At 35.5% G+C, this 24,225-nt stretch overlaps 2 protein-coding genes across 2 annotated transcripts; one reads left to right on the top strand and one right to left on the bottom strand.

The window, feature by feature from the left end:
• The first annotated feature begins 643 nt into the window (after positions 1 to 643).
• On the top strand, positions 644 to 23,903 carry LOC113111086 (RING finger protein 207). Its single transcript, XM_026275543.1, has 18 exons — positions 644 to 677; positions 8,868 to 9,058; positions 11,262 to 11,388; positions 11,487 to 11,631; positions 12,349 to 12,430; positions 12,523 to 12,598; positions 13,028 to 13,153; positions 13,383 to 13,429; positions 13,873 to 13,945; positions 14,052 to 14,120; positions 15,010 to 15,078; positions 15,148 to 15,254; positions 21,015 to 21,177; positions 21,676 to 21,861; positions 21,945 to 21,996; positions 22,107 to 22,224; positions 22,526 to 22,606; positions 22,694 to 23,903. Exons 1-18 carry the CDS (start codon positions 672 to 674, stop codon positions 22,863 to 22,865), a joined length of 1,890 nt encoding a protein of 629 aa, XP_026131328.1. The 5' UTR covers positions 644 to 671; the 3' UTR covers positions 22,866 to 23,903.
• Positions 1,946 to 6,958, bottom strand: LOC113111088 (60S ribosomal protein L22-like). Its single transcript, XM_026275544.1, has 4 exons — positions 6,845 to 6,958; positions 6,099 to 6,203; positions 4,465 to 4,589; positions 1,946 to 2,134 (listed from the first exon to the last, which is right to left on the bottom strand). The coding sequence occupies exons 1-4, from the start codon at positions 6,854 to 6,856 to the stop codon at positions 1,993 to 1,995; spliced, it is 384 nt and encodes a 127-aa protein (XP_026131329.1). The 5' UTR covers positions 6,857 to 6,958; the 3' UTR covers positions 1,946 to 1,992.
• Positions 23,904 to 24,225: the final 322 nt, after the last annotated feature.

The following is a 24,225-nucleotide window of genomic DNA, read 5'->3' as shown; positions in this document are numbered from 1 at the left end:
TGCGGTAGAAATCTCATTCTGCATTCCCCACGGTAAAGAAGACACAGTCCGGGGGGGTTCCCATTAGAAATCAACTGGTGGAAGGTTCCCTTCTCGAACTGTTCAACACATTTTCATGGCACAAATGTGCACAACTTGAAATGAGACACATTACTAAAACATGTTTTTGACAGAAACTGTAGTTTTCCACCAAAATAAAAGATCCACTGGTTTCAGTCATAAAGGTACAAGGGTTTGTCTTGTAAGTGCTGAAAAAAATATGCATTTTTGTGCCGAATTATTTTACAAAAACCTTTAAATATTATTGTATTTGGATTGTTCTACTACATGTTTTTAGCATTACCTCCATGCATACTCTGCATAATAAAGTGTGGGATTATTTTCATCTGTTTTATTCAGTATGTTTCCAAAATTTAACTGCTGTTTGACAATTTTGAGCATGTGGTCGTTTATTGAAGTTGTTTGTAAAGCCATTGCTGCCAGTCATTAGATTTTTAGCCTTGCATGTACATTGTTGATCTAAATGCCAACTAGGATCTAGGTGTATTTACACACGGTGCAAGGTACGACGGGGAAACAACGTCGTGTTATCAACGCTGATTAACTTTTCAAAATCAACACCTCATTCAGCTTTCATCCCAGGGCTGCAGCACGACCCTAATTCACCCATAATGCAGGTAAGACGGTGAAACAGCGTCGCGATTTCAACGGTGAATCCACGTCGTGATTTCAACGTTGATACAATTTGCAAAATCGAAAGGTTATTCAACGTTGATTCAACGTCGGGATTTCAACAGTGAATCAGCATTGTGATTTCAACCGTACATCAACGTCACGATTTCAACGGTGATTCAACGTCGTGATTTCAACGTTGATCCAATTTGCAAAATCGAAAGGTTTTTCAACGTTGATTCAACCATGGTACCTGACGTTGTTTCAACGTTGAATCAACGTTGAAATGCCGGCTGGGATGGAAAAAGACTCGCACCCTCGGTCACCAGTCGCTTTCCTTTCATTTTCTTGACATACACTGAAAGTAAATGGTGACTTGGGCATTCTGTCTTATTTTGGCCGATCTAAAGCATGTTACGTTCATTTTTTATATATATATAAAAATAAACGCTGTTCCATTAGAAATCGCGTATACTACTGGGGATGTATCTCCGCATATGCATTTATATATATATATATATATATATATATATATAAATGCATGCCTATTTAATTTTTGTGAACCTGTTTCAGGACAACAAGCGAATCACGAGTTGTTGCCAAGGATACAGCAGCGACACGCGCATCTACGTGATCAAGCTAGACAAAGCCATTTAAAATGACCTCCGCTACACGATTTAAGAATCACTCAAAATCATAATACCCCAACTGAACAAAAATAAATTGGCATAAACTGGTCGAAGCAAATTTGCTTGGACTCTCAGTCTAGTTCACAGCCAAAGCTTGATAGAGCAGGTAAAACTAGCAATCCTTTTAGACTGGTATAGATGTTACAGCATATTATTCAGGTTATTCCCGATTAAAAGAACTCTGAACCTTGAGTGCACAAACTTTGTTGCAATCGAAATTATTGGTCCCGTCTGGCTGGTGGTAGATGAATCCTATATGCTTCAGTGCAGTAAAATAAATAAACTGCGTTCCTGTAGCTCAATTGGTAGAGCACTGCTATCAAGCGCAAAGTTGGGGGTTCGATTCCCCGAGAACACATGATATATGAAAAAATTGATAGCCTGAATGCGCTGTTAGTCGCTTTGGATAAAAGCATGTGCTAAATGCATACATTTAAATAAACAGATAAAGACTTCTTAGGCTCTAAAAATAGAAATAAAATGCACAATTACAAATCAAATTGATTTATCCAATACTCTCTCTTCTCCAAGCAAAAGACAATGTTTTGGACATACTGCAATGAACACACCAGAAACAAGGAAAGTGATTTCTTTTGAAATTTTATTGAATTTACAAAAGAGTGGCATGGATTTAATCTTCATCATCCTCCTCCTCATCCTGGTTGATCTGGAAGTAACGCAGTTCGTAGCTCTCCTTGGTGTTCGCTACTACACGCAGCCAGTCACGCAGGTTGTTCTTCTTGAGATACTTCTTCGTAAGATACTTCAGGTACCTAAAAACAACAAACAGTTTTACATATCCCATATTTTTTTTTGAGTAATATGGTCATAAACACTAATATGACCAATAATACCAGATATGTTTTTGTGCGCATTCAAAAATTGCAAATAAAGGTAATACCAAACTCACTATAAATATAAAGGTTTCATATTCAAACCACTTGGCTTACTGGGTAAAACACAAGACCCATATATTCTGCCTGGTGGTGTAATCAATATAGTTAAAAATATCTCAATTAAAAGGTACCAAAAGGCTCTAATTATAAGGTGTAAAATTAGTAGTAGTGGTTCTTCCTATAGCTTGTAAGGCCCTTCTCATCAGATCTTGCTTCTCAAACAAATATTCAACAAGGAGAAGTGGTAAATGTCATGCCACAACACACTCTGAATAGTTAATACAATATTACAAAAACAGGAAAAACTACTTGAAAACTTAAGTAATTTAACAAATCATAGCAATGTGTCCTAATTCCTAACCAAGACACATCTGAACAGGTGAAGTAGATATATAGGAGCAACTTTCAGAATGTTTATCGCTGTCCAAAATACTGATAATAATAAAGATAACATAGAAAGAAGCCTTTCCCATGGCCATGTGTTTTAAAGCATTAAGTAGACAGGAATTAAGCATCAAATGAAATGCATGATCATAGTCTATATAACAAAAAATAATAATTTGAGAGTACCTAAACAAACAAAAAAAACATTTGATCATCATTAAAGATATAGGACACATGTAAAAAAAAAAAAAAACTGGGACGACATGCACTCGTCAAACATGCGCACTGGTGTGTATGATTCAGAAGCATCCTGAGTGTGAAAAGACACAGACTTATTTATGGAGAGGAAACAAGGTTCATTCATTGACAGCTATTCAATTTAGACCACTATAATTCATATCAAGATAATAGACAATTTCTTTAGGGATAAATGCTTAAAATTTACTGCCCCTTTCAATATACCTTTTATAATCAAAATCATAATACGAATAAACGAGTCCTCACTAAAGAGTTTAATGCCACAGTTATGTTAGAACGCAGCTTCAATGGAAGGACTGAGAGCTCTCTAACTAAATCTAAAATATCTTAAACTGTGTTCCGAAGATAAACTGAGGTCTTACGGGTTTGGAACAACATGAGGTTAAGTTATTAATGACAATTTTTCTATTTGGGTGAACTATCCCTTTAAAAGAGGCAGAAATTACAGCTTTGCATGTGTACGGTTTGGCAAAAAACCCAAAATGGTTTTTTGATCTGGTAATCTGATTGGAGATTTCCAGTTGTGTGTGCACTACATCAGATGATCAGTTTATATCTCATTCTTGTTTTTGTGGCTGTGCGTCGCGCTCTTCATGAGGCGCATGGTCCGGAGCACTGTATGACTGATGCATCAGTTCAATTCAACTTTACTCCAAATATGAACTTACCCATTTTGAATACTTTATATTTAACATGTTCGTTTATGTCCTATATTAGTGTTAAACTGCTGGACTTTAAATGAAATCTAATGATTCTCACCGTTGACTGATTTTGCAGAACATTTAGACTGATAACTTCTGTGCGCAGATGCAGCAAATTTGTCACAGGACGAGCGATATGACAGTTGTGTCCAACTATATATGAACTAGCTGTTTTAAATGCAGTATTTTTATATTTTATATATATTTTTTTTTAATTATATTTTAATATTTAACGTTATGACAGTATGCACAGAGTGAGAAAAATAAAATAAGGGATAGATCATCCAAAAATGAAAATGTTTAAATTACTTGTCGTTCCAAACCTGTAAGACCTCAGTCTTCAGAAGACAAACAAGATATTTTTGATGAATTCTGAGAGCTCTCTGACCCTCTAGACAGCAAGCATACAACCGTTGTCAAGGCCCAGAAACATAGTAAGGACATTGGTAAAATAATCAATGTGACATCAGTGGTTCAACCGTAATTTTGCGAAGCTACGAGAAAACTTTGTCCACATTGAAAACAAAAATAACTTTATACAACAATTCGTCAGCATGGTGCCATTTTATAGAGTATCCACTGAACAAATTATATTAATTTGTGTTCCGAAGATGAACGGAAGTCTTAATTACAGAATTTAAATTTTTTGGTGAACTACCCCAGCAAATGTATAATGAAAATCAACTGTTTAAATTTTATTTTTCTGTTTGGTATTGCATTAGCTGAATTTCTCAGTTCCATAATCTTAATGATATATTAATTTTAACTGAACTAAAACTTCAATATAGTCACAGAGAAATAACAGCCATAAACTAATAGTTAGCAGCCGTTCACATGCAATTGGGTCTCTAATCTCAGACTTACCTCTTAGAGAAGGGGACCTCGGATGTCACTGTAATTTTGCTTTTGCTCCTTTCAATGGAGACCACGCCACCACCCAAGTTACCAGATTTACCATTTACTTTGATTCGCTCCTGGAGGAACTGTTCCTGCAGAGAGATATATAAAAGACATACCCATCAGATCACAAAAAAAAAAAAAACTACAAAGACATAGCCCATTCTAACTCTTGCGCAGTGGATGACATTGAACAGTTTCTGTTCTTTAGCAGTTTTGTTTGTTTTAGTTACATTTATAAAAAATAAATAAATAAAATCAGACAAGACAATTATGGACACATTTGACGATCAGCATGCAGTCCAATATGTAACGTTTTCTGGCCAATAACAGAATGGAAGTTAGTTTTGTCATAGCGTGTTGTTTAGGGGTAGTTCAATCTGAAATGGATCTCAATCATAGATCAACACACAATTTTTTTTAAATATGGCACCCATAAAGAATGCAGAAAACAGTTGTGCACATTGTATTCTTTATATTCAGAACTTTGACAAGTCTGCAGAAAATAATTAGGCTCAAATATTAAAGGTATAGTCAACCCACATAGCAAAATTATGTCATTAACTCAATCTCATGTTGTTCCAGACGGACAAGACCTCCGTTTATCTTTGGAACACAGTTTAAGATATTTTAGATTTAGTCCGAGAGCTCTTAGTCCCTCCATTGAAGCTGTGTGTACAGTCTACTGTCCATGTCCAGAAAGGTGAGGAAAAACATCAAAGTAGTCCATGTGACATCAGAGAGTCAGTTAGAATTTTTTGAAGCATCGAAAATACATTTTGGTCAAAAAATAGCAAAAACTACGACTTTATTCAGCATTGTCTTCTCTTCCATGTCTGTTGTGAGAGAGAGTTCAAAACAAAGCAGTTTGTCATATCCGCTTCGCGAACGAATCATTCGATGTAACCGGATCTTTTTGAACCAGTTCACCAATTCGAACCGAATAGTTTTAAACTGTTAGCGTCTCCAATACGCATTAATTCACAAATGACTTAAGCTGTTAACTTTTTTTAATGTGGCTGACACTCCCTCTGAGTTCAAACAAACCAATTTCCCAGAGTAAGTCGTGTACTCAAACAGTACACTGACTGAACTGCTGTGAAGAGAGAACTAAAGATGAACACCGAGCCAGACAAGGAAGCCAGACAACAGACACGGAAGAGATGACAATGCTGAATAAAGTCTTAGTTTTTGCTATTTTTGGACCAAAATGTATTTTCGATGCTTAAAAATATTCCAACTGACCCTCTGATGTCACATGGACTACTTTGATGATGTTTTTCTTACGTTTCTGGACATAGACAGTATACCGTTCACACAGCTTCAATGGAAGGACTGAGAGCTCTCGAACTAAATCTAAAATATCTTAAACTGTGTTCCGAAGATAAACTGTGGTCTTACGGGTTTGGAACAACATGAGGTTAAGTTATTAATGACAATTTTGCTATTTGGGTGAACTATCCCTTTAAAAGAGGCAGAAATTACAGCTTTGCATGTGTACGGTTTGGCAAAAAACCCAAAATGTTTTTTTGATCTGGTAATCTGATTGGAGATTTCCAGTTGTGTGTGCACTCTACATCAGATGATCAGTTTATACTTACAAAGTTAGCAGCATCCATGATGCCATCCTCCACAGGGTGGGTGCAGTCCAGGGTGAACTTTAGGACCTGCTTTTTCTTTTTCCCACCCTTGGTCACCTGCTTTTTCTGTAAAATAGAAAAAGATACATATGGATTAAATCAATGAAAAACAGCGTCGACAGTAAAATAATTGTAAGTGCCGAATTAATAAATAAAAACACATCTACACTAATGATGGGTTTCTACTATCATCAAAACGAGCTCTAGTAAAATCTGAATCTGACAGTATGTGACAACGACCTACGCTTACACACATTTAAAGGCAATAATTAAATATATATGAAAACGTTGAGGCAAATACTCAGTTAAAGCCTTTAACGCATGAATTTTGGGGCTAAGCTAGCTTCGTGGTTTCGATTCTTTGCTGGAGAAACTGATTTATAAACAAAACACACACAAAAAACCTTTGTCTAAATTTTCAATCTATAAAGTATTATCATAAACACGCAGTTTATTAGCGTCGGTTCTACAGGAAATGCTAATCAGCTAACAAGTGGCTGCTACAACGTGGTTGTTCACGAGCAGGCCTCGCTCCAAACGTCCAGTAAACACGCTTTAAAAAAAAACACTGCTGATGCTCATATGCTTTCGTTAAACAAATTAACAAAAGGCTCAGTTGTTCAGCTTTTTCTCCACTGGTTTCTGCAGATCTAAAGGAACGTGACACACTATATTTTATCGTTTTTCAGAAACTTGCTCGTACTCACAATCGGAGCCATGGCCGACAGTTTGGCAGAAAGGGAGAGGAGAAGGAGCGCACGCGCATTGAAAGCTTCCTGTTATAATCTATCCCAGACCTAATCGATCGAATCCGTTATGCGGAAATTGATTCGTACAATCACTGAATCATGACAATAATTGTACCTGATTATATCCTATTCAAATTATTATTATTATTGAGTAAAAAAAAATTGATGGATCAAATCAAGACTAAACCTATATTCAAAATCACACTTTACATGTAACGTTAATGATTTAGACATCGTTATTTTGTAAAACCCTCAAATGATCAAATTGGTCATTTGACTTATATTTCTAATATTAAAGAGAGAGTGAATGAGAGTTATTCTAATATATATTTTAAACAAATGCTTTAAGTTATTCATTGTTAATTTGTAATATATTAAAGAGAGAGAAAATAGGTTATTTTAATATATATATTCTAATATATAACACAATCCACTATGTCTATTTTTATAAAGACTTTCTGTTACAGAACAGCGTCTGTGTGTGTGTGTGTGTGTGTGTGTGTGTTTATTTATTTATTTTTTTGAGTGGGGGTTAATATATGACAACAACTATCTCAGTTTGACACCCCGGAACTACATGCTTCGTCAAACGATGCTTTGTCTGTTAGGCTATATACTGTTATAGTACTGTACTGTAAAAGTAGTAGTACAGAACACGAATTATGCAGACAATCTGAAACTTCTTGAAAATATTAACATATTAACCTCTTTAACAATAACAGTAACTGAAGAGACCATTGATATTCCATTGCACAAAGAGTAGAATTATTTTTGCTGTCCTCCTGCCAGGGTGCACAGGATCTGGTTTCTTCAGTTTTACCTTTGGCAACCCCCTCAGTCTCCCTTTGTATCCAGTTCCCCTCCCCTTCACCACAGTCAGCTGCTTGGCATCAGGGTCCTGTTGAAGAGTCCCAGCATTACTGTCATTCCAGCTGTAGATAGTGGTCAAGACTAGTGTTAACCCAGTGGCCCCTCCTGACACAAGCCAAATTTACTGCATCAACTACTGTGCTTTGCTTGTAGAGAGGAAGTGAGAACTGTCTTCACATTCACTTAAGCCACTCAGGGAGACATAGTACAGAGTCTTGCTGGCCATAAGGAGTCCCCTTCACCACTAATAACACTGCAGTATGTTTGGAATAATGTATATGCAAAATAATATCGGATAGCACCAATTTAAGGTAAGGAGCTTTTTTGGGAAATTGCATAGTGTTACTGAATTGTTTTGTCTCTATAAAAGCCAAATGTTCATGTAAAATGATGTGAAAGACAGATTTGCATGGAAAATTTCATAAGTACTATTTATTTATCAATATAGCACACAGTTTACTACGTCAGAGCACTATATGAAATTTAAGATCATAAGGTGATGTCCAGAGATCTATTTCTGGTCAGAATGAGCAGTCTTTTAGAATGAGCACTCGTTTAGTTTTGTGTTATATATCATGCAAGCTGTTTAATCATTCTTTATTTGTGATTATTTGCCTCTTATCCATTCTGAAAAACTTGCCAGGAAAATAAGTGCTAAATGCTAGTGTTATAATAGCTAATACTGTACCTACCATTATTACCAATGGGTTTTTTTGTTCCCAGAAATCACATGTAATACCACAATAACTTTATAAATTAGCCTATAATATCCCTGCTAACAGGAAATTGTCTCAGAACAAACAATACAATGGTTATTCATAGGGTTCAGGTCTATAATAACACTAAAAATGTTAGCACAACATTTATTTATATATCATTCTTGTAACTTTTTTTCTGAACATTCAAGACATACAGAGACTGTTCAAAAGTAGCATGTTTGCAAAATGATAAAATTGGCCTGACCCTAACAAAAATAAATAAATAAATGTTTTTAAACATTTTAAAACCTAGACATTTTAAACATCCCAAGAAAATTCAGAAATAACGTTTCCAAACCTAAATGCACACATACTTATCATATAATTCAATAATTCAAATATTTTTTTTCCAGATGGCAGGAGGAATCATTTTCTCTTATGATGAGCTGTTTGATCCAGACTATGCCAGCCTCCATCCCCTCGTCTGTCACCTGTGTCATGAGCAATACCACCAACCTTGTCTTCTGGACTGCTACCACATCTTCTGTGCCAGTTGTCTGCATGGCAGGGCCAGTGAAAATCGCCTCTATTGCCCCCTCTGTGGGTAAGACCAAAAATCAAATAGGAAAAGTGTAACACATTGGCCATTTAAAGCATCATTTTTGCTCCATGTGAAATACTTTTTTTTTTTTATTAAACCAAAAGTTAAATAAATAAACTCCAAATTGCTTTGTTGAGATCTTAGTACATAACAGGATCCTTTACCTCAAGGATTTTGGGGGTGAGGAAATGGAAATTGTGACAAAAGCATTCAATCAGAACCAGCCACAGCAGACTGAAGCCAAGTTCCTCTATAATGGTTACATTTGGGGCTCCGCTTGTTCTAGTTTTCTTCAAGCTGGATGTTGGGTTAATTCCAAAATGTATCTAATGCCAAACCTGAACTCCAATAATCTTTTTTTGTACAACCCACCCATTATAGTTTTGTATACATAACTGTCAAGTCTTCTGTTCTGAAGATTTGTCCAAGATTTGATGACAAACATATGTTCGTCCGATGGTTTGATTTGTTTCTTGTGTTCACTTTTACAACTAAAGGTTCCAGAAGGGGGATTTGAAGTGATGCAATAGAAGCTGCATTTTGGGTATCCCAAAGAAAAATCCTGTTAACAGTTCTTGGAACTTTTCCCCCAAGACCTTTATGTGCAATATATGTTCTATGATCAATGCAAATAAGGAGTGTTGAATTAAATTAAAGAACAAATTCATGCAACATGCAAAAAGCAGCTATCCTGTTAAGAGCAGCACAGGAGAGTTGGCTTTAGGACAGCTGCAGAACATCCACAGTGTTATGATTTTAGCCCCATAAAAGCACTTCACATGGTGGGCTCTCCAATCACATCACAGCATTGTCATTTGATGAAAACAAGCATCTTGGCAAAGGTGCACGGTGCATTGATCCCACAGCTTATAACAATTACACACAATCTGGTGCTGACCTATTTCATCTTGTTTAGAAGTGACTCAGAGATCTGCTATTTTTATGTGCTTCGTTACAATTTACAAAGAAAATCATTTTTGGATAATAAGCAGACTCATTTCCAAAAATCAGCAGTTGGTTAGATCAGTTGAACCTTGAGTAAATATTGTGTAAAATGAGGATTTATAAAAAAAAAAATTGCTATTACATAAAACATTTTACATAAACATACATACATAAAGACTAATGTTTTTGAAAAAAAAAAAGTCTGTTATGCTCAACAAAGCTACATTTATTTTATCAAATATCAAAACTAAAAAACTTTTATTATGTTATCAAGTTTAGGAGTTAGGTATCTGTAATTTTTTGTTGTTGTTATTTTATTTTTTATATTATTGCTTAATATTGTCCTTTTTGAATACCAATATTATTTTGTTAAATATTACTGATTCTAAACTTTTTTAACGATAGTATATCTGGCATTCTGTTCTTCCATGTCAGCTAAGAAATATATATTTGTTGACAACTAAGTAAGTCTGGATGGTTTCGTACTATACAGGTATCATTAACGTCTGTCGATCCAACCAGTGTACAAAACAACAATATGCTGTGTAGCTTGTTGTAACTCTAGCTCTAACTTCTCCCTGCTATATTTATCCACTGTTCCACTTGCATTTGTGTCATCTGAGTAGCCTGGCTTTACAGGAGCAGTGTAATGGTACCACATCCTAACACAATAGAAATGCTGCAGTGTGCTTTTCCAAAATGAGGAACTTTTTTATTGTTTTGATTCTATTATATTATAGACTGTTTGTTTGTATGCGAGTGTGGCCGTGTAATCTTTCTCAGTTTAGTGTAAGTGTGGGATCTTGCTTTGCAGATAATGAAGCTGTTGTACTCTGCTGCACCACACACTTCCTCATGCAGTGTAATCTAGGAATTCAGCACTTTGATGCTGTTACTGGCACAGAAAGCTGATTATAATGAAAACAAGATAAATGAGTAGATTTATGGAGAGGCAGGATGTACATCTTTGTGTCAGTGTGTCGTAAAGTGGAGTCCAAAAGTCTGAGAACTTGCTGAACACATTTCATTCCTTTTACACTAAAAGTTTTATAATTTTGAAAATGTATTACAAAGAAAGGTTATTAAATAACAAAATATTCTGGACTATTTCTAGGTCACCCATGACATTATACCCCCCCCCCCCCCAGAGAGAGATAGAGATAGATAGAGAGAGAGAGAGATACAAAAAATGTATAAAATATGATTATTTGATATTCAAATAAGTAGACAAATTTGTAGACAAAAAATGTTTTTTTTGCAGATGCCCCTCAGTCGTGATGGGGACAAATGCACTTCCCCCAGAGGACCGTTTGCTCAAGTTCCTGGTGGATAATTCGACAGCCAGTGTAGTACAATGTGCTAACTGTGATGTGGAGTGCAAAGCACAGGTGCCTGAACAATACATGCACTTCATTTTTTGTGAGCATCAGCAGTAATAGTCACGGCACATCTTTTTGACTGTATGAGCATGTACATATGTGCACAGGAAGCTGGGGCCATGTATTACTGTAACACCTGCAGCCAGCCACTGTGTGGACAGTGCAGAGAGCTTACACACAAAGCCAGGATGTTTTCCCGGCACGATATTGTGTCCCTGACCAAACGCACCAAAGAGGGCCACCGCAAGTGCTGTGAGTTTATTCCATCATCCTTCCTCTAATACATATCTAACTCTCATATAAAGGTAATCTTTAAAAGAATAGTTCACCCAAAAATGGAATGTGCTTAACATTTTTCACACCCTCATGCAATCTAAAATGTAGATCAGTTTGTTTTTCCACTGGAACAGATTTGGGAAATTATAGTGAATGGGTACCGTCAGAATGAGTGTCTAAACATCACAATAATCCACAAGTAATCCAAAAGATTTCAGTCCATCAATGTCTCGTAAAGCAAAAAGCGGTATGTTTGTAATAAACCAATTAGTGCTAAAATACAAGCTAAAATACTCATCTACACCTAAAGAAAATTTTCAGAAAATTTACATTTTGTTTAGTGAAATACTGTAACTTTGTGTAGTATTTAACAGATCTCAAACTGAATATAAATGTCTCATACTGTTCATTATAATGATATGATGGCTTAATTTACTTTTGATGTTTAAAATTATAAATTTTAGTTAATTTGCATAGACAAAATGGTATGGATTTGTAATATATTGATATATTTATCATTTATTTGTTATCGGCAGTTAACCAGAAAATAACGATTGAGTTATCAGTATAATTTCTTTCCCCAAATTACCCTCAATCCCCAAAGGAATGCATTAAATAATGCATAATATCATTGATTTATGTGTGTAAAGACAAAATAAATGCCTCCTCTGATGTTTTGCATTTTTACATCAGCGCTCCATGAAGAGTTGTACATCATGTTTTCGACAGAGAAGAAGTCCATGCTGTGCATCAAGTGTTTCAGAGACATGCAAATGTAAGACTTTTGTATTTGAATTAGAAAAAGAACAAAATATAAGTGAAATGAGTGTGATTATCATGAATATTTAACTTCATGATATACTGTAGTGAGAATCGCACCCATTGCATTGACATTGAGACTGCATACGGGCAGGGATGTGAAATACTGGATCAAGCTGTTCTGGTAAGTATGTAAAATAGTAAGTATGGATATTTCCAGAAACTGCTAAATCATCTTAGAAACTTTAAATCAACTCAAATGTGTATACTGTATGTCATATAATCATATACTCCTTACATTACAGAATTTATACTCCATTTTGTATATATATATATATATATATATATATATATATATATATATATATATATATATATATATATATATATATTACAAATACATGTAATCTTGTATATAAGAAACTTTTGTCAGAAACATGAATATTTTTACCATTGTGTATATTGAAGATTATAATGCATGCCATTTTTTAAACACAGCTGAAACTCTTAAGGTGAACTAAAAAAGTTCTAGAAGCTGCTGGACTAACATCTGGGTTAAAGAGTACAGCCCCACTGTGGAGGGCTGACAATACTAACCTCATTTGCCCTGTAGGCAGTGAAGGAGCTGCAGACGTCAGCGCGAGAGGCCATCGTATTGCTGAAGGCCATGCTGGGTGAAGTGCGGACAAACGCTGAGGAGGAGGAAAGTGCTATCTGTACTCTGTTCAACAGTATGCAGGTGAGGCAACACTCCAGGAGGGGGCACACTGACACCACAGTCCAGAATGATGGGCAGCTGTGAGAGATGAAGAATTCTTTGACATAAATCAAATGTCCAAACCAACTATATATTTTAAGGATAATGCAATTTGCTTGAAACAGGCTAAATATGTGCATAAATCATCACTGAAAATTGCATGCTGAGGATAAAAATAGTCCAAAAGTAAAATCCATTCTTTTCTTCCAAGGAAAAACTCACAGAGAGGAAAAAGGCCATGTTAAACGCAACTGAAAGGTAAATATTGTCCAAACAAATCCAGTAAGTGTAAATCGTCTATCAGTGACAGTTTACCCTGGTGGTTTTGGCAGAGCACACAGTTGTGGTGTGATGGTCTGTGTTGGAACAGCAGTTGCTTGGGTTGCGTTTCATGAGTCCAGTTATTTGTTGAGATTTTTTTCCCCGTTCCCTTCCCATCATTGCCTGGAAGCTGGCTTGATGTCTTCCAGGAATTAAGCTATTTCTGTCAGGCTGCAATCTAGGACTCAGCGTGTACATATGTATGTGTGTGTGTTTATATCAGGGTCATGCAAGAGCAAACAAAGGACAAAATGCTAAAATAAGAATGATTTTGGGAGATATGCAGTGCTTTTTTGTGTGGAAAAGTTTATGTGTTGTGTATACATTGGCCAGGAGGGAACTAATATGTTTTTATTCTTCGTTTATAAAATTTCCAACAGTCAACATGAAGAGAAGGAGAAAGACCTAAAGGAACAGCTTTCTCACTTGGCCACCCTCTTGCCCACCCTTCAGGTACTTTAAAAAGATGGTTCATCCAAAAATATAAATTCTGTCATCATTTACTCACCTTAATGTCCTTCCCAAACCATTTGACGTTATATCTTATCTTTGTTCTCAGGTGCACCTGGTCAACTGCTCTGCTTTTCTCAGCTCAGCCAATAAATATGAGTTCTTAGATATGGGATATGTAAGTAGATCTATCTACATAGGGATATGTAAATAGATGTATTTATACTTTCATTGTTTTTTTTAAATACCCTATACCAGTCAAAATTTGAATTAAAATTATTATAAATAATTAATAAAAAAAAAATTGCTTTTAATGCTTTTGAAAGAAGTCTCTTAGGCTCAAAAAAGCTGCATTTATTTGATTTAGTAAGAACTGTAATACTATGAAATATTATTACAATTCAAAATAATTATTTTGTACTTTAATATATTTTAAAATGTATTCCCGTGATGGCCAAGCTGATTTTTCAGAAGCCATTATACTCCAGTCTTTATTGCCACATGATTCTTCAGAAATAATTTTAATAGGCTGATTTAGTGCTCAAGAAACATTTCTTTATTTTTTAATAGTTCTGCAAAATCATTGATCGCGATTATTCCCATTCAGAATAAAAGTTTGTTTACATAATATATGTGTGTGTCCTATGTATTGATTATGTATATATAAATACACACATGTATGCATATATTTAAACAAATATTTGTATGTATTTATACGTGTATATAATTTATATGATATAAATATTTTATATATATATATATATATATATATATATATATAAATCATATTTTTCCTTAATGTATTCATGTATGTGTGTATTTATTTATATATAATAAATATGCACAGTACACACACATAGTATGCAACTTTGTATTAATACATTTTTATTTTGATAGGGATTAATCGCGCCCTGTTGTTTAAATTGTTTAAATAAATGCAGCTTTGGTGTGAATAAGAAACATCTTTCATAAGCATTAAAAAATCTTAGTTATAGTTATCTCAGATAATGCAGTGCTTCAAGGACAAAATGAACTGATTTTAATTCAAGCTCTATGACTCTTAACAGCAGTTGATGGACAGACTGTGTGGCATTGTAAAGCTTCCTCACAAGATTCGTCCTGTCCAGAGAAGTAAGGTGAGTTCACAACCAAACGTACGGACCATTGTGCAGATCTCTGACACTAAAGATGCATCGAACCTACAGATAAACACAGACTACCATGCTGAGTTTGCCCGCTGTCTGGAGCCTCTTCTGTTGTTGGGCCAGCGGAGGCCTGGCTCTGTAACTGCAGGAATTACCCTGAGTAACAGGTGAGCAGTTTATCTGATAGTGTTATGCAAGAAATGTTATAGGCAGCCCTGTTATTCTACCTATGTTTGTTTGGCCTTGTACTGACTGTGTTGCTTACTTTGCTAAAATGCTTTCGAAAAATACATTAATGTATGAAGGTAGTCTCACTTCAAATTTGGTGATATTTATAACTAGAAGAATTGTAAAGTAAAAATCTAAACTTCACAACATTCTTGCCAATTAATAAATTATAATTTGGCTAACTATCAACAAATGTTTTTAGAATTTTTTTTTTTTGCTGGTAGGTTGAGTCTATTATTATTATTATTACTATTTTCATACTTTATTCTAAAGGATTTTTCAATTAAAAACACAGAACAAACAACACTGGTTTGGATTACTTACACACACACATTTAAAAAAAAAAAAGAAAAGAGGAAAATAAATCCCTTTTGTAAAAGTACATTAGTGGAATGCTGCACAACAGACTAGGTGCCCAGAAGGGATATGCAGCCTAGTTCTTAGAGAAGCCTTTGGGGGCCGACTGAGCTGGAAACTTGTCCATATACCCGAGAAATGAACCCCAAACAGCAGAAAACTTTTCAATAGATTCAGTCCTCAAAAGTCCAAGTCTTTCCATCTGTATGACAGAGATCATATCCATAATCCACATCTGGAAGGAACAGGGTGAGGGTGGGTTGAGTCTATTTTAGTATAATACTGTAAATATACAATACCTTACAGACCTGGATTGATTCAAATGTTGTTGTTTTTTAAGTAAAGACATTTCTATGTTACAAAATATTTCTGTTTAAAATACACTGTGTTCTTTAGAACTTTCATCAAAGAAACCTGAAAAGAAAAATCTATCAGGGTTTCTACAAAAAATATAAACTGTTTTGGACATTGATAATAATAGCTTGATTAAATTGAGCATTTTTGGAGCTTGATTAAATAAACACTTTGCTTATAATGAGAAGGAATTTTTTTTTCTATGAAACTTGATGGATGTTTTAATGGTACAAATACCTCTTATATGCCAAAAGATCAAAGCAAATTTGATTTCTCATGTCATGACCCCTTTAAAAATATTTGTTCATAAAACAACAAAGAAACAGGTCGGGAACGCCTCTTCACTGAATGTTTTGTAGTGTGTGCAACTCGTTAGCATTGTGTTGTGTAGTATACTATGCGCACAGCTTTGACAAGAAGAAACTACAACTACTTGTTGTAGTGTGAGCAACACAGTGATCTTTCAAATTCACACTGAATGCTTTTATGACTGTAAAATGATTAAAAATGGAAATCACAAAATTGATCAAAGAAATCACGATAGGTTTTTTTGTTCATGACACCCAGCCATAGTTAAACAGAGATTATTCATGGTACAAATGCATAACGAGTTTGGCGAACTGCACTGTTCAGTGCAGTTTATAATTTTTATAAATTATAATTTTTATAAATCATTGATGGGTCATTCAACATTTTAGTTTTTTTATATGTATTCATGAAATGAAGACAGTTTAAAATTACAAGAAATTATATTATTGAAATGGAATTTATAAACAAGAATATGTAATTTATTATTTTATGTCTATTTTTTCTACCTCATGTTTTGATATTTCTGTCAACCCTGTTACAAACGCAAGCGTTACTACTATAGTTTAATTAGAACTATGTGATAGTTTCATTTTAGTCCCTCTTTTTAGTTTTTTTTCAGTTTTTGGATTTTTTAAATTATTTTTATATTTGTCATTCAGATGACCAGGAACATCCTTATTTTGGAGGGTGACCGCATGTCAACTTAGAACAAGAGAGAGATTTTTTTTTAAAAAAGGGCTTTGTCCAAAATAAAATAAAATTCTAATCAAATTAAGCTAAAGTCTGACTTTAAATTAAAGGTAGTTAATTCTGTATTGTAACCTCCTAGAAGTGATGTCAATTAAATGCACATTGTTTTTCAAGGGTTTTTGGACAGACCAAAAACCTTACCCTAATGAGCATCAATGCTTTTTACATCATTTATTTTTATATTGGATGTAATATTGATGAAAGAATACATAATATTGTCATATTTTTAAATCGCAAATGCATTTGTTGTTTTAAGAATTCTATGTTTAAATACCTTCTTAGGGATGCAACAGACACCCATTTTGTTAGCTCGGATACCAAGTTACTGAATTCTGACTAATGACTCAGAGCTGACAGAAACACACAACAGAAAGGAGACACTGGCATTACTCTGGAGCTTCCTCAGCCGGTTCGTAAGCTCCTAAACCGAGAAACATTTATGTAACTTTCCCTGACAAGCACCAGGTGGCAACTGTCCTGTAATAGCCAGAGTTAGTCCTGTGTCTGTGAAGTGATAACATGAGACACAGGGACACAGGAGCCAGACTTCCTGGAAAGCTCTCATTCCTGGAGAAGGGCTCAGAGAGTTATGCCACTGACTGGAGCACTTCAGAGCCATATTCATAATATAGCTGCATATGAGTACTGTTTCTAGATCAACTTGCAGTGAGAAAGATTAGTGCTGCAGAAGTGAACACGTGCTGGTATCAATGCAAATCTATAGTAACAGAGCTTACAAAAAGAAAAGGATGTGATCCTAAATTCCTATTCTCTGAATCCACCTCAGATTTCATTGAATTCTGAGTTGTGTCAAACTCCTGTTGCCATGGAGTGAACTATATGGAGTTTTTACAAAGCACTTTTCCAAGAAACCTGAGGAGAGGGATATCTGCTTAATGTCTGCACTGATTCCTGTCTATCTGCATAGTGTAGTAGCTATTTTCAGGGCTGATGAATGTTAGCTGTGCAGTTCTAGCTTTTGAAAAAGGTCATTGAAGAGCATCGAAGTGAATTCTGTTGTTCTGTGATTTACATCAATGACACAGACTACAGCAGGTTTTCTCCCAACTCTTTACGGCGTACGCACTTCTGTGTCAGCCGTGCTGCAGTGATGAGCTGTTTTCTTTCAAACCAAAGCATAAATGCATGCAGAAAACGTATCCTTGTGGTGCGGCTGACACAGAAGAATATACACTTCCTGCATCCAGCTCATATTCTCCAAATTCTCCAATTGTTTTCTTTGTGTACAAAAAGTATTCTCGTCACTTCATAACGTTGCGGTTAAACCACTGATGGCAGATGGACTATTCTGAATGATGTCTTTCATACTTTTCATACTTTTTCATACTTTTTTAGAGAGCTGCTTTATAGACAGCACGCAAATACTGAATTAAAGGGATATCATTTCCGTTCATTCATCTTCAGAACACAAATTAAGTTATTTTTGTTGAAATCCGAGAGCTTTCTGACCCTGCACAGACAGCAACGCAACTCAAGGCCCAGAAAGGTAGTAAGAACATAGTTAAAATAGTCCATCTGACATCAGTGGTTCAACCTTAAAGGGTTACTCCAGCCCAAAATTAAAATATTGTCATTAATCACTTACCCTCTTGTCGTTCCAAACCCGTAAAAGCGAGTTTGGAGGCTTGAGACTGTCCCATAGACTGCCGAGTAAAGGTATGAAAAATCATCGTCAGAATACGCTATCTGCCATTAGACATGCAATTTTGGTTATATGAAGTGACAGGAACACTTTTTTGTAAGCAAAGAAAACAAAAATAACGACTTCATTCAATATTTCCTTTGTCAACGCTCTCCTCTGTGTCACTCCATATCACCGTGCAGCGTATGCTCTTCTGTGTCAGCCGTGCCACAAGGATGCACTGTTTCTATGTGTATTTTGCTTTGATTTTAAATAAAACAGTGCATCCTTGTGGCACGGAGGACACAGAAGAGCATCTTAATTTGAGTTCCAAAGATGAGCGGAGCTTTTACGGGTTTGGAACGACATGGGGGTAGTGATTAATGACAAAATATGTTGTGGTGAAGTAACCCTTTAAGGTTGAACCACTGTTGTCAGATGGACTATTTTAACAATGTCTTTACTACCTTTCTGGGCCTTGAACGTGTCAGTTGCACTGCTGTCTGTGCAGGGTCAGAAAGCTCTCGGATTTCATCAAAAAGAACTTAATTTGTGTTCTGAAAATGAACAAAGGTTTTACGGGTTTGAAACAACATGAGAGTGAGTAATTACGGAATTTTCATTTTTGAGTGAACTATTGCTTTAAGTTCTCTTTTGTGTCTTATAGTGCTTGACAGCAGGGTCATATAGTCTGTACTGTTCTGTTTACTGTAGCGCTAGCCAAAGGATGCCAGGTAAAAATGCCAGGCTGTGTTAATTACTTGAAATATTTTAAATTAATTAAACAAACCAAAATAAATTTTTTTTAATGCATCCGTTTGATATTTTGTTATGTCATGCTATGTCATTCATTTTTAGGTCTGGTCTAAGCTTCCAAATATTTGTTGGAGATGCTGCAAAATATCAGTCCTAATCCTCTTTGTCCACTGTCATGATTAAAAGTTTCCATATTGAATTTTCATTGCATGTCACACCATCTGCTGTTGCCACACGTTTACACAAACAATTCAGCATTACAGCCTCGATGCATCTACATGGAATACCCAAGGTGATAAGAGATCAGAATGAATACAGCCATTCCGCCACAGCAGCCTCCATCTCTCCATAGAGAGCCCAGTGACGCAAGTCCCTGTGACAACTTTCCACATCAATCATCCGTACCATTCTCAGGTTTGTGAAGCCCTCCACCAAACAAACGTCCTCCCCCATCTGTCCCTGTGCCATCAGACAGGATAGTATGGAGGTCAGGCTTCTCTCACTATTTTTAACAGAATTTCAGAGAAGTGTCTCGGATTCTGCCCGTAGCACAGAGCTCACACAAAGGCGTTAGGCCATGGGAGCACTTTGTTCCTTTACTGCTGATGTCACGCCTGTGCCAGCATCTTAAATTGGTAAAAGTTCGGGGTGGGACACTTGTCACTTAGGTTCAGAGAACATACAGTGTCCAGACTCATTTGTGGCACTTGTACCAACACAGTACGTGGAACTAGGAAACAGAGATTAAACAAGCTTGAAACTAAGGTAACTTTTTTTTCTTGATGTTCGCTTCATTATCAGCTTTCAATAAGCTTTTCATTCTTAAGCTTTTAACTCCTGTTCCCAAACCTCAGGAATTTCCAACTTTTTGTGAATTGGTGATTTGTGGTTTGTGAATGCAGAGGTGGGAATGTTGCATTTCTGTGCACTGTTAAATGTAGGGAGTGTTATTAAAAATTATTTGATAATGTAAATAAAAATGAAAGCTAAGAAGAATTTTTTTAAAGAAATAATAAAATTAACATGACTGAATGTAATATACAATTCAAATAAAAACTAAATGCTAAATATGAATAAATAATAGAATATTAATACTAAATATATTTAGAATATTTAATATATTTATATTTGCAATGTGTCATATATTTTATATTGTAATATTAGAACACTGCTTGAGATGTTTATTTATTATAAATATAACATCTTTATTGATCTTGTAAAATGTCGTTTTGTTTTGAAGAATAATGACGATAACAAATAGGTTTCGTTTTGTTCTATGTGCTTTTTAATTGTTTATTAACTGTTTATCAATATTGTTACTAATTTAGTGTTGTTAAATGTACTGTTGTTTATTGGTATTAGCATATTTGTGGATTTGCACATTTGTACTCGTTTTCCCTTCAAGCTAACATCCGTCCCAAGTCAGAATCTTCATGAGAGCAATAAGAATGTTAACAGGATAAGTAAAATAATTTTGGCTTTATTTGGGTAGTTATTTTGAATAAAGTGTTGTCTCTATCTCATCCTATAGGCTGTCCCCTCTCTCTATGTCGTGCCTGTCCCCTTTTTTCGGTGAAATGCCTTTTGGCCGCCGGCCCACCTTTCACCGAAACATTTGCACCAAGTTGCTTCTTGCTGAGGGCACAGAGTCACCCTTCACTGAGCACTGCCGCAACTTTGAGAAGAGCTACAGGGTCAGAATGAATCCTCATTCAGTCATTACTGCAGCCATACAGTCTTTTATAATGTTTTATGGCTATGTGTGTGTGTGTGTCTGTTTGTGTGTGTAAGGACACAGGTAAGTAAGTGCGGTCCTAAACATTGACAAGGTTATACAATTTCTTTATATATCTTTAAAAAAAAGGTGTCAACTTTTTAATATGTTAGCCTCAAAATATATATTTTTTTTATTCATAATGAGTTTAATGATTCTGTCATGCCTTCTACAAACTTGATCTCATTGCACTCTTTTACACTCTATTAACTGTTTCTTTAATGTCTTTTATACCACATTAACTGTATTATTTCACAATTTTTGAATTCTGCTACATTTCATGTATTTGCAACCAAGAAAATAACATGTATGGTTTTACTTCCATACATGTATGCTATAAACAATGTTTGTTTGTCTTTTGGGGTTGTATATGTGTATTAATATTTTATTTATTCCATGTATTTTTTTTATGTGCCAGGTTCTTCAAACAGAAGTCCAGAGACTGAAGGACGAGGTTCAGGAGATGCACAGAGACCTAACAAAGCATCACTCTCTCATCAACACGGACACTATGGATGAGATCCTGGAAAGGTCTGTACTAATTGATGAACAGATCGCGTCTCAATACTCTGCAGTGCAGACCCAAAGGGCCATATTTGAGGAGGTGAGGCTAAAATTGTATTCCTGCAAAACCATTATTCTTTCAAAACACAGCAGCAGCTTAGCATATTCTGGATGTGTTTCTAGATATGGGATGTGACCTTTCAAAGAGTAACCAAAGAGCAAGAGATCTACGAAGGTGAGGAAAAACAAGAAGTTGTCTGAACTGCCTCAGGGTTCATTTTACCATGCATGTTAAGGTGTTTCTTTCCACTGATTAGTCAACTAATTCAAATTTGCTAATTACAGCACAGCTCCATGACCTTCTACAGCTGAAGCAAGAAAATTCCTACTTGACAACCATTACAAGACAAATTGGACCCTACATCTTATCCATAGCAAAAGTAAAAGAGCGTCTGGAACCCAGGTTGTTTTTCTATTTTATAATTTTAATATTAATATATTATATTTGAATATTTTACGTCAGCATTCTATTTTCTTAAAGGAATAGTTCACCCAAAAATTCAAATTTGCTGGAAATGTACTCACCTTCCGGCTGTCCAAGATGTAGATGAGTTTGTTGCTTCATCAGAACAGATTTGGAGTAATTTACCATTACAACACTAGCTCACCTACATTTTTAATACAATTTCATTTTTGAATGAACTGTCAATTTGGTTAGTTGAATATTTTAGTCAGAAAATTGTATATTATTGATATATTCACAGGTTTAATAAGCCTGAGAATGACTGCATGGACACTCTAGTGAAAATATGTGAGGACAGCGCAATGACTGCAGAACAAAACCGGTTTGCATTTGATGTTACTATAACACAGCTCAAAGTGCATATATTAAAACATTATAAGACAGAATGACACATCATTTCTTCCTCCAGCTGCAATGAGTCACAGAAGAGTCGCTCAGCAGGATACGATCGGGACCCTGGCACAGACAACTCTCTTATCCTGGCGCCTGGTGAAACGCTACTAAAGAGCAATGACTTGTGCTGGCAAGGAAAGCAGATAAATATTTCAAAGTCCTCTTGCGGCAAAGAGCTGCCACTATAGTGCTGCATGAACACTGACCACAGATGTGGCATGTGCTTTCAAGCATGTGCTAGATGTCAACACATGAACATGGGGCTTTACAGTACCTGAAAAATAAGAAGGAGATGAATGGAATATTGATAACCTGAGTGTGTCAAATCAATTCGACCTTAACTATAAACCGTTTGGAACGGATGGTCCATGAATGTTTCAATGACCAGTTGGATTGTGATTTTGTTGTTGTTTTTTTGTGTGCTGCTAAAATATAAGAAATAATCTATTTAAAAAAGTTCAAAGATTTGCTTATCCGTCATACCAGCTGGATGTCCAATTAAATATATTCATACGTTTAGAGGAACACAGGAGACCGTTTCTATACCAGTGCTAGAAGGGCTTTCCAGAGCACTACAGCCATTAGGTTTCTGTGAAATGTTGGGTCTGCTGATCATGGCTGTCATCACCTTCCCATGTGTGTAATAATGGAAAGAGAACTTAACATACCATATCATAAAATCAGATTACAGTACTTTAGACCAATGCCCCAGAGAATACTGTTTAAACAGACATACATTAACAAAGACTGAAGGATAAACAGCTAGCCAAGTGTGGCACCATTTGTGGAGATTTATGAAAAAAATCTTGACATATATTTAAGAAATATTCTAAATGAGTAGCCAGGTTTGACATCAGTGTCAATGATACATGAGAACCAACGGTAGGCTAATCGACGTCAAATGTGTGACGCAACTACAGGGCACTCATTTGAATTAGCATACACTGTTAAAAACAGTTGTGCTGCTTAATATTTTTGTGTAAACAGTGTTACTTTTTTTTAAGGATTCTCTGATGAATGTAAATTTCCAATGTAAAAGTGTCACTATTGATCAATTTAGATGTACTTGCTGAATAAAAAATAATAAAGGGTTAGTTCACCCGTAAAAAATAAGTAAATCTGTCATTAATTACTCACCCTCATGTTGTTCCAAACTAAAAAGACCTTCATTCAGCTTTGGAACACAAATGTAAATATTTTTGATGAAATCCAAGAGCTTTTTAAAGGTCCCGTTTTACGCGTTTTTTTGAAGCTTTGATTGTGTTTACAGTGTGCAATAAAACATGTGTTCATGTTTTGCGTGTAAAAAAACACAGTATTTTTTACACAATTCAGTACACAACATCTGTATACCGCTGTTTTCACTGTCATAAAAACGAGCTGATGACTTCCTTGTCCTATAAAGTCCCTCCTTCAGAAATACGTAACGAGTTGTGATTGTGCCAGCGGTTCCTGTGTTGTGATTCGACAGCAGCTGAGTGCACGCGGCCCTCCTCGAAACGCGATTGGACTAGCTTTGAGAAGCAAGTGGGCAGGAGCGTGTGCTGG

The sequence above is a fragment of the Carassius auratus genome, chromosome 11, assembly GCF_003368295.1.
Source record: "Carassius auratus strain Wakin chromosome 11, ASM336829v1, whole genome shotgun sequence".
In the NCBI taxonomy this organism is placed as follows: Eukaryota; Metazoa; Chordata; class Actinopteri; order Cypriniformes; family Cyprinidae; genus Carassius; species Carassius auratus.
The sequence above is the reverse complement of the archived record's forward strand: the minus strand, read 5'-3'. Positions and strand labels throughout refer to the sequence as shown.

Coding starts and splice junctions, on each gene's coding strand:
- LOC113111086 (XM_026275543.1), top strand. Junction 9,059..11,261: donor CTCTATTGCCCCCTCTGTGG/GTAAGACCAAAA, acceptor TTTTTTTTGCAG/ATGCCCCTCAGTCGTGATGG. Junction 11,632..12,348: donor AGAGGGCCACCGCAAGTGCT/GTGAGTTTATTC, acceptor TTTTTACATCAG/CGCTCCATGAAGAGTTGTAC.
- LOC113111088 (XM_026275544.1), bottom strand. Junction 4,590..6,098: donor TCATGGATGCTGCTAACTTT/GTAAGTATAAAC, acceptor ATCTCTCTGCAG/GAACAGTTCCTCCAGGAGCG. Junction 2,135..4,464: donor GAGGTCCCCTTCTCTAAGAG/GTAAGTCTGAGA, acceptor TGTTGTTTTTAG/GTACCTGAAGTATCTTACGA.